Source organism: Tachysurus fulvidraco, chromosome 2 (assembly GCF_022655615.1).
Source record: "Tachysurus fulvidraco isolate hzauxx_2018 chromosome 2, HZAU_PFXX_2.0, whole genome shotgun sequence".
NCBI lineage: Eukaryota > Metazoa > Chordata > Actinopteri > Siluriformes > Bagridae > Tachysurus > Tachysurus fulvidraco.
In genome coordinates, this window is record NC_062519.1 from 12221765 (window position 1) to 12232621 (window position 10857).

The window sequence follows — 10857 nt, forward strand, 5'->3', positions numbered from 1 at the left end:
GTGTACACTCACACATACAAGCAGTTATCAATTCAGCCAATCATATCCCAGGAGTGCAATGCAAAAATATCATACAGATACAAGTCAAGATGGAGGGTGAAGGAAAAGTGTGATCTCTGTGACCTGTGTCCTGAAATTACATGGTTTTTGATACTAGATGAACTGGGTTGATTATTTCATAACCTGTTGATCCCCTGGAATTTTCACCCACAATACTCTCTAGAGTTTACTCAGAATGGAGCAAAAAAAAAAAAACACTGAGTGAGTGAGAGCTCTGTGGGTGGAAAAACCTGAGTGATAAGAGGTGTCAGAGAAAAATGGCCAGATTGGTTCAAGTTGCAAGGCGAGATCTAGTAACACAAGTAATCACACTTTATGTCTGTAGAGGGCAGAAGAGTCTCTCAGCATGTACAAAACATTGAATCTTGAAGTGGTTGGGTTACAAAAGCAGAAGACCATACTAACGCCTGTCAACAAAAAACACAAAATTTGAGGCTATCATGGGCACAAACACGTCAAAATGACGAGAGAAAAGAAATAGTTTTTAGTGTTTTTCTTTTTTATATTTATATAAAATATTTCTTATTTTATATTTAGTTGTTTTGTGGTACCAGACAGACACATTAAGAATTTATTTTTCTAGACAGACTATGAGAGTGATTATGAGTCTAATAACAGTGGTGTGGATACATAGTCATGGATGATCAGACTTCAACAGGCCGCTGATGCACCAGCCCTGGGGAATTTTCAGGCATCATTGCGTGGATGATGTCTTGTTGCTAATCTGTCTAGGGTCTATTAGACAGAAAATCTAAGTTGCAGTTCAGTTGCAGCTGGAACAGCTGCTGAACTGAAGCCAAGGAACATCCTGTTTTTTATTTTCTCGATGTGTGTGCAGAGAAAGTGATTCATTCACTGAGCAGATGTGGCAAACTGAAACTGAAAGAATTTGTGAGATTCTGTTGAGTCTTTGTATCATGAGTAAAACAAATATTGGTATATGCCTAGAGTCATTCATACATGAATCCCGGTCACTGATTCAGTGTGTGCTTTTAGTGTAAGTTAATTCAGTGGTATAAATAGTTGTACTCAGTGCTTAAGTCTCGTGTTAAATCTGCTGTGGTTGGATCCTTATCCTTCAACTTGGTTGTATCCTGCATCAATTTTATGTGTTTTCTCTTTAAAGTCTGTGCCAAATGAACAAATGTACTGGATAACGAATGATTATTTTACGCTATGTAAGAAACTTACAGTACTTTTTACAGTGTTGATACATGCAGATAAATGGAATGGGTAATTGTGGTTTCCCATCATATTTGAACAAGTCTTGCATTATGTGTTACATTAACCTCCACCTTCATTGTCCAAACAGTCTGCTAAACAGAATGTGAAAAGAGGAGATGTTGATGAACAAATCTCAAGGTTCTCGGTGTTGTGTTCTCATTACACTGCTAATTAATAGATGTACACTAGATTGAGCTAGTGTGTGATAGCTAGAAGGGTAGCAGGAGAGGAGAAGTGAAGTTGCACATGTTGCTAATGTTCAGTAAAAGAAACCTGTTTGGTACTCGGTGTATTGCCTTATTATTGCACGTGAATACACAACACTCGGTTATGCCAGTGTCTTTAAAAGACAGCATTAGGAGGCTATGAGACTATCATGCTAATTGGAGCGTCCAGTGTAATATCATGGTAATGTGATCATGCTTGTTAAAAAGACTATATAATCTTTGAAATACTATTGACAAAATAGAAGTGACTATTATTATTATTATTTTTCTTTTTTTTTTTTTTTACTGAAATTAAGCTTTTTACATGTAGGTCCCCTGTACTACTTAGCAGCTTGGAAAGCTCAGTACTGAACAAATCCAGCAAATAATCAAGAGACTGAATTACTTAGTTAAAACCAGGTGATCATTTTATTATATTTTTGTATCACCAGATTCACTTATTATCTAATTGTATTAGGCTTTAATACAGAAAGTTTCATCAGAAAGACTTTTAACACATTCTGCAAGATAAGAAAAGGTAAAAAAACAAAACAAAAAAACATTTTAAACATTTTATGTGCAATAAATGTGTCTTTCACAACAAGGTTTGTGCATTTGTAGATAAATAACTTTAAAAAAAATAAAAAAATAAAATAATAATAATAATAATAATAATAATAATAATAATCTGCAACACAGCATTTTTAATTTTATGACAGTCTAAGCCCAATATAACTTTAAGTTCATATACTGTATAATAATACTTAAAAAAATAATATTGCTTTTGCTATGCGTATGTCTGTGTGTGTTTGTGCTATGAATAAAGCATCCTTTAATATTAGTAATCTGTTTTATTTTATGAAAAATGTACACTATTCTGTTCCACAACATTCACTCAACCTTGTTAAATGAACACAGTCACTCCTATGAAATATTTGAAATATTCCACAAGTCACATGTTCAACAGGAAGCAGCATCATCCGAATTTCCTGAAGATCAAAAGAAAGAAAAAAGTTTAGTTCTATTGTTCTTTTTTAATTTATTTTTTTATAATACTATAGTAGGACTGATGAGGTGACTTTGAAACCTGTTTGTCATATAAAAGAATAAAACCATTCATTTAAATTAGAATGTATTTTAATGTCATCTTACCAATAGTATAGATTCTAGCGAATCTACTCGTATTTACTAATTCAATACTAAAAAAAGCTTTCAAACCTGTTACTCATCTACAAGCAAGCTGTAGCATTGTTAACAGGGACACCGAAATAATGAAATCCTTTTCCTGATTTGGGTTAACACATTTTTTGATGGTAAAGCTTTCTTAGATTCAGTGTTGGAAGAGTTACAAGTACCACAGTCATGGAATTATTAGGCACTCTAATGAATTCCAGTGAGAATTGTTCTCCCTATGAAAATTGTTAGCATCCATTTATTCAATGAGCTGTTTGTCATGTTAGTAATTTAAAAGTGAGAGCGAGTGAGACAGTGAGAAGAAGTGAGTGAGAGAGAGACAGAGATAGAGAGAAAGAAAGAGAGAGAGAGAGAGAGAAGTGAGTGAGAGAGAGACAGAGAAAGTGAGAGAGAGAGAGAGAGAGAGAAGTGAGTGAGAGAGACAGAGAGAGACAGAGAGAGACAGAGAGAGAGACAGAGAGCGTGAGAGAGAGAGAGTGAGAGAGAGAAAAAGAGAGAAAGAGAGAGTGAGAGAGAGAACAGAAATCACATGTAAAATACTTATATAAAGAAGGAATATATGTAGCAACCCACCTGTTTCCTCATAGGTGTAGAGTCCTGACTTCCTTTTGTAGATTCTTGATCTTTAAGCAAACAAACAAAAGAAAAACAAACAACAAAACGTTAAAATTCTGGAAAGGTTCTGTATGCTACACGCCTTTCATTTCCACTTCATATATAAACACACTGTTTGATGGCAGGAGACCACAACACATGCCAAAAAAGTAAAATCTCACCCGCTGCTGCTTGTAGTAGAAAACGGCAGTGATGAACAGCAGTAATACACAAGCAGCTGTAATCAGGAATGTTGAATACACAGAGATGTGCACAAGATGGTACTCTTTTTCCCCAGTGTGTCTCTCTACACGGCCTCTGGAACTCTGATCTGATCTGTCTTCAGTGCTCTTATCACATCTGGAATCTGAGAAAGACCAATAAGTTTTATCTAATCATAAAGGGTTCCAAAGAAAAATCTAATGCTAGATTCATACATACAGCAGTTTTATCACTGGAAGTCACTGTACTGCCAGTAAGTTGTTAGTAGCTGTTTCTACCTCTGGTTGCCATAGTAACAATGTTTATCAGTGGGAGGAGCAACTATCATTCCACTTGACAACAAAGAGTTTTATTGCCACTGATATGCAACAATATGAAGAGAGATATGGCGTTTTCGCTCAGATCACGTACACTCTCATTGGTAATCACTGCAACAAGTCACTCTACATTTGCATAAAGGTCATCGCTTGACATGACCATATCTGGTCACCAATGGTTGCTTTCGCTCACGTTGCCAGATATTGCCAGCTCTCACTGAAAATGAATGATCTTTTGTGGATTTGTCACTGCATTTGGCTATATGTTTGAAGGTAGCATAAATCTTCAACGTTCTCCAGGCTGTTCATTTGGGGGAACAGTTATAGATTATATGCAGAATATTACATAAAGATTTTGCCTTTCAGAAACTTTTTTGTAGGTGTGACAAAATTATATGAAGTATGCTTAAAATTATATGAAGAATATCTGTATCTAGTAGCATGTAACCAACCATTGAAGCAGAATTGCAGTGTTCCCGTCATGAACATATTTAGTTCCTGTGTCTGAACATATTCAGTATTAAATGGAGTTATAATGGCATTTCAACCTTACCTTTGCAGTTTGGATCCTTGCTGATGATTTTAAACACATTCCCTAGTAAGGACTTGTCCATGTGAATATGTAGTTGTGTAGGACTGTTCTGTTCAACATGATCAACAGGCTGGTTTTCTGTTTCTCCCGGTGTGATTTCTAAGACTTTGACCATCTTATTCACCCTAATTCCTTTGGTAATCCAGCTCCAGAGCAGATTGGGGGAGGAATCAGAATGCATTCCTTGATCTCTGTTATCTAAGGATCTCTTGGAAAGCACTGGGTCCCTTTTAGAAATTAGTGGTGTGTTGTTTTTTTCAGATGGCTGTGATGTTGCTGATAAGAGATCAGTTCCTGTTGTTATGCTTGTTAATTCACTTGTGGATGATATGGGAGAGGATGTAACTGGTTGCGCATCACTCCCCATCGCTACAGAAGAGTCACTGCTGTTATCCATCACATTTGGAGTGGAAGAAGTAATGAAATTTGTAGATTCCTCATGAATGAGTTCAGGTTTTGTGAGCAGTCTTAAAGGACCAGGAAATGGTGAAAGTGCAGAAATCTGATTTGGAGTTGAGTTTGATGTTTTAACTTTGTCTGCAGGCTCAGGTGCGCTAGGTTCTTCATAGTTGTTCTTGAAGGTGTACGCTCCTGATTGGGTGTGGGGAGATGATGGGGATGCAGCTGGAGCAGATGTGGTGAACAAAAATGCCTTCATAGTGTGAGGACAAGAGCACTCGCACTCTGTGGTACCTAAAACCAAACAGGAAGACGTTGTAATATATTTATATCTTTGTCTGATATTCTATAGCAAGTTACTTTAAAAACAGCATTCTAGCCAATAATATAGGGAAAAAACAATCAAGTGTTTCATTTTTGCCATCTGTCAGTGCATCATACCTACTAGTAAAGTATTTTGATGGTTACCTGTAGTTTGGGTGGGAAGCACAGTGGTGGCTTCTAAAACATTATTCGCATACTCATCCTCACAGTTCCAGTTCACTGCTTTGTCATTTTCACTCATCAGCTTTTTGTACATCTGAAATACCTCCTCTGTTTTTTCTAGACCTTCCCTGGGCAAAGACCAGTATAGTCTGGCAAACGTCACTGGATTTTCCTAAGTAGAGTATAACACAGAAATGCAGTTATGTCTGGTAATCAATACTGGAAAGCCACCAAATGCTCTGTTCATATCTATGGTCAGACTATATCTATATGTGTTAATATTTATTTAACTCAGTTCTTCCCCCCCCCTAAATAGCCCTATATGAAAATCTTCTGTTATTATAAGTCATATTGTGGCTATAAAAGCCACAAATGTTAATTAGCATTTAAAATGAACTTTAAACCAATTTTTACTGATTTGCAGTTTGATTAAACTTTGAAAGCAAATGCTGTTCATGATGCTCCATAACACTAAAACTCATAATACCTAACTACAGTACCTAAAGCCTTCATGACATTTGGCATAGGCTTATACAAACATTTTTAAAGGCTTATTCTAGTTATTGTCAGCCAACATTTTGTTCTGTGTATCACATGTACAGTACTAGCCAGTGCCCCTTCCTAAATCCAATCCTTTCCTCTGCACACTTGTTCCTTGTGTTTCCACGATTGCCCTCCCTATTTATACCGGTTATCTACAATCTGTGCTTTGGCAGAGTCCTTGTGTTTTGGTGTTTTGGGGTTGTCATGTCTCCTGGTTTCTGTTTTTTTTATCACAGTTCCTTTGTTTTTCCCAATATTTTTAGATGTGTTTGTTGTTTTCCTTAATAAACCCCTTTTTAGGTTATCCATAAAGACACGGTGATGAGAGCACAATTTTTGTAACCACAGTTACAAAACCAAAATTTATGAGCTTTCTGTGATGAGTCTGATCCTGAATACCCTGAGCCACAATATCAAACCACATTTACCTTCATAACACAGAAAGTCACTTTACATTTACGGCATTTGGCCGATGCCCTTATACAGGGTGTAAATGACCATTAAATTCCCCGACCATCGAAGTGGTACTTTTATTTTGAAGTTCGAGAAAAGAAGTTTAGCAGCGCTGTTTGTATATGGGGGCGGTAACGCATTCTGAGCGGCAAGTGCCATTTTGAGTTATTAATGTTTTTTCGTGAAATCTTCTATAAGCACACATCTGACCAGCTTGAAAAGGGCTGTTTCACCTTGTTTCCATGAAACATGATAGGACACAGTGTGTTTATGTCAGAAATCTCGGAAAAAAGCTTTTTACATGATTTCTCTTGAAATAATATAAAATATAAGTTCATATTAAAGGCCAATATGTTGATAAAATATGATTTATACTCGAAAATCTGATGATTTTTGTGTGGTATGATGGTGTACCATTTTGTGTGGTATGATGATTTTGGTATAAACACCATACACAGGGTGACTTATTTTATACAACTGAGCATTACACGCCTTGATCAAGGGCCTATCAGTGGCATCTTGGTGGACCTACAGTATGATTGGAACGCACACTTTCTAATCATTAGTCCAAAATCTTATCCACTAAGCTACATTGTCCATTGACTCTTTTTGGTTTTGAAACTTGAATTGAGGTTAAAGATTCATTCATTCAACCTTAGTAGGTGTCTGGTCCTGGCCACGGTGTTTATGTTACACTCAGATCCACAATTCACCATGCCTATGACTATGCTGGCATTTCCCCTTGCGTAATGTGAATTCCAGGGACATTGTGGTAAGTCAATGGTACCCTTTTTAGTTACTGCTGATTAACTTATTTATTTACTTAAAATATATCTCTAAACAATAAACATCAAGAAGAAGGTTTACAGAATTCCAGATTTCTACTGTATTTAGAGCCCTAACAAGACAGAGGTGACACTAGCAAGAAAAATAAAAATCCCTAACATGACCTGAGGAAAAAATGAGGTAAGAGGAACAGTGCACATTATCATATCTCTTCATATTACAACTTGTTTTCACTTTCACAGATGATTCTTAAATATTATTTTTTTAATTAAGACCTATATTTTACAATGATATTCAGAAAAAAATATAATTGAAATATTACCTCGATTTCTTCATTAACAGGTGGGACACATTTATTGGAATAAATGTTGTGGATCAAGTCCTTTAGTGAGCTTGTGTAGTAATAGTTATCAGAACCATTTTCATATGTGAAGTGTTTGAGCAAAAGGTCCAGGATGTGAGGCAATGCTGCTTTAATGTAACAGACATCACTCTGCAAAGACAAAATAAGAATATGCAAGAGATACAGTACATTTTAATGTTCACAAATCTGCAGTATTAAAATTTGAAATTTGAAATCAAAATTTGACAATTTTCTCTATGACATTTCCTTCTGAAGTCAAACTGTAATGTTAGTGATACTTTACTGTTAGTTGTAATACTAGCTTCTTAAAATATATTTAAAGTATTGGGATTATATTCAGGAATGGCTGAACATGCCTAACATTTTAAGATGAAGAAATAATGAAAAAACAGATGTGACAGCAGTACCTGAATCACTAATGGATCTTCTAAATACAATTTAGAAAACAGAATTTTCTGATTCTACAGGTTCAAACTACCTGGCAAGTGATACTGTAGCTCCCTGCTTACCATAAAACTGTGTATATATGTTATAGACAATTGTGTGAAAAGCTTGTCATGAATGTACTTCTTTAAATTCAATTAGAAGAAAAAGACATAAAAGCATGTCATGCATACCAGGTGCTGGCGTTCGGTAAACTTAAAGGATATAGAGCAGCCACTTTGGACTTGGTTCATAATCTGAAATTAAACAATTAGAAGAAATACAGTATTACTGGCTATAACACAACTTTTCTTCCAGACACAAATTAAACTTTATTTTATTTTTTTCAATTGCATATTATGTTCACCAATATTTAAGCCTTACCAGTTTTCTTAAAGTCAGGAGATGTTCCTCAGTCACAGAATATTGACATGGACCAGGAACAGCACCAGAGGCCAATTGCAAGCACAGGACAAGGCAGGAGCACAGATGCCTTATCTTCACATATAAAACAGTTACATGAGGATGGAATTGCACTTAAACAGTCTTTGCTTTTTCTATAAAATGCATAAATATCTATACATTTTCTATGAATTGCTTTCATGAAGGATTTAAGTTCTGTATTTGTTTACTACCATAGCTACTTTTAGAAGAACAAGATGAACATGTAAGAACAAAGAAATAAAAAGACTCCCAGTGACAGGGGGTTCTGAAAAAAGTACTAAATTGTATTGTAGCTATTTTGTATATATATATATATAAATCAAGCCTTCAGAATTTTGCAAAAATTCATTAAAAAATTTAATTGCAAAAATATTTGTTTGAGGTTTTTTATGTTGAATCACATTACTTTTTAATGCTCATGAAAATCCCAAGTATTATTATTATATGGCAAAGAGTTTGGGGACATCTGATCCTAGTTGAACTTCTTATTCTCATTTTGGTGCTGTAACAGCCTCCACTCTTTTGATAGGCTTTCCAACAGATGTTCGAGTTCATTCTGCTAAAAGAGCATTAGCGATTAGCGAAAGTGGGCATGTGGTAGCTGAGTGACTAAGGTGTTGGGCTACCAATTGGAAGGTTGTAGGTCCACCAAGCTGCCACTGATGGGCCCCTGAGCAAGGCCCTTAACCCTAACAGTTGTATAAAAATGAGATAGCGTCTGCCCAATCCTGGAAATGTAAATGTAAAAGTATTCATTGGCACCGAGGTCATTTCTTTGTTGAGGCCACTGACACAGACATCAACCTTGACAAAGTATTTTGTCATTGATTTCACTTTGTGCACAGGAGCATTGTCATGCAGGAACATATCTTAAATTGAAGAAAAATCTCAAAACTACAGCATGCAAAAGCATTTTATACAGTTGTTTGCTTCCAGCTTATGGGAAGAGTTTGCGGACGAATGACATATGGGTGTAATGGTCAGCTATCCACATACTTTTGTTCATATATTGTTATAACTGCACAATCTCATAGCTTTTTTCACTCTTGCAGCTATAAAAAGTCTTGGTCTGTTTAAATATTTATTGCATTGTGGGTTTAATCTGGAGTGATTATATGATATGCTTGTAATGGACTTTGGTAAATGGTTTGAATGTTAGTTTCACTTCTGCTTTGCCTACAAGTGAAATTCTATTATAATCGTGCAATTATAGCCTACTGTTTACCTTTGTAGATGAAACAGGCATTAGATTCCACTGGAATATATCATAAAGAAAGCATTATCATTTTAATATTATGCAAGGCTGATCCCATCAGAATCATGTTTACACTGTGCCATCTTGCATGCTTATTATACTCAAAATTCTTAAACTAACGAACATTTTCCCGAAAGAAGGGGAACTGGACTCATTTACTGGACAAATTCATAACCAATGCCAAAAGAATGAGTCTTATGTTTATTCGTTCAGATTTTCAAACCACATTCTTCTCTGGCTCCTAGTGTTGTGGTTTTTCACTTTAGAAAACTGACAGAAAAATATGTGGGCTGAACACATGAGTTCTGGGAGTCTGTCTCTCTCATATCTAATATTGGGTAAATATGATCCCTTTGAACAGTCAAATAAATGATTTTAAATGAAATTAAAAATAAGTGGAATTACTTTGCTTTCAATATGGAGGCTAGAAATGCATGTCTTAATGCTTTCAGCTTAAACTTTTGAGCACATTTCTATCTGTGGAATTCTGTGGATTGGTATAGCAACATCAGATAATCTGGAATGTTTAAAAAAAAAGAAAAGTTAACAGACTGAATTAAGAACATATGTACATACATATGTAACCCATTAGTACAGTTTTAACACGAAAACCATTTTTAAGTACTTAAAGTAGCATCGTCAGATAATTTGGAATGTTTAAAAAAAATAGAATATATAACAGACTGAATGAAGAACCATATTCATTCAGTATTCATTCAATATTCAATATTCCAATCAAGATAGAGAGAGCAGAGAGATGTTTCTGGTCCAACATATGCATCACACCAGAAATAGTTCCATTTCAGACACTTACCTTGGCCTTGTTGACTGTAGTGTGTGTGTTCATCTGGCTGGCTTAGGCAAGGAGATTGAGCGAAGTCCACATTTAGATACATTAGAGTTCCTTTGCATTTCTTCTTTGTTTGGAAGAAAAAAGAGCAAGTCACAGGTAGGCTCCTCACGGTCAAAAGAAACCTTAACTTCAGTTATTTACTAGGACTAAAGAAACTTATAAGTTTTATATGCTTACTCAGTCAAAGAGTGCATCTTCTCCCGACAGGATGAATATGTGAAAAGGCTTGTACTCCCTACGGCACCAGTAAAATGTGCACAGCTGCGTCCCTCCCACCCTCTTCTTTTCCTTGACATCATGTATTTTACAAGAAATCATCCTCTGTAGGAAATTTTAGAAACAGCAACGAAACAGCAGCACTGATGCTATAGATAAAAACAGTTGAAGCAGATATATGTGCATATAGGTAGGACAGGAGACTACTGGAAAGAGTAGTACAGGG

The 10857-nt window shown here is 35.7% G+C and overlaps 1 protein-coding gene across 2 annotated transcripts; it reads right to left on the minus strand.

The window, feature by feature from the left end:
* Positions 1–1892: 1892 nt before the first annotated feature.
* Positions 1893–10710, minus strand: csf1a (colony stimulating factor 1a (macrophage)). Of its 2 annotated transcripts, none has more exons than XM_027144367.2 (10): positions 10593–10710; positions 10377–10479; positions 8248–8361; positions 8058–8120; positions 7399–7569; positions 5277–5466; positions 4371–5102; positions 3461–3645; positions 3258–3307; positions 1893–2479 (listed from the first exon to the last, which is right to left on the minus strand). In XM_027144367.2, the coding sequence occupies exons 2-9, from the start codon at positions 10407–10409 to the stop codon at positions 3266–3268; spliced, it is 1530 nt and encodes a 509-aa protein (XP_027000168.2). In that variant the 5' UTR covers positions 10410–10479; positions 10593–10710; the 3' UTR covers positions 1893–2479; positions 3258–3265. The 2 variants fall into 2 exon arrangements, with proteins under 2 accessions (XP_027000168.2, XP_027000169.2); XM_027144368.2 differs by having other exon boundaries at positions 10377–10476; positions 10593–10624.
* Positions 10711–10857: the final 147 nt, after the last annotated feature.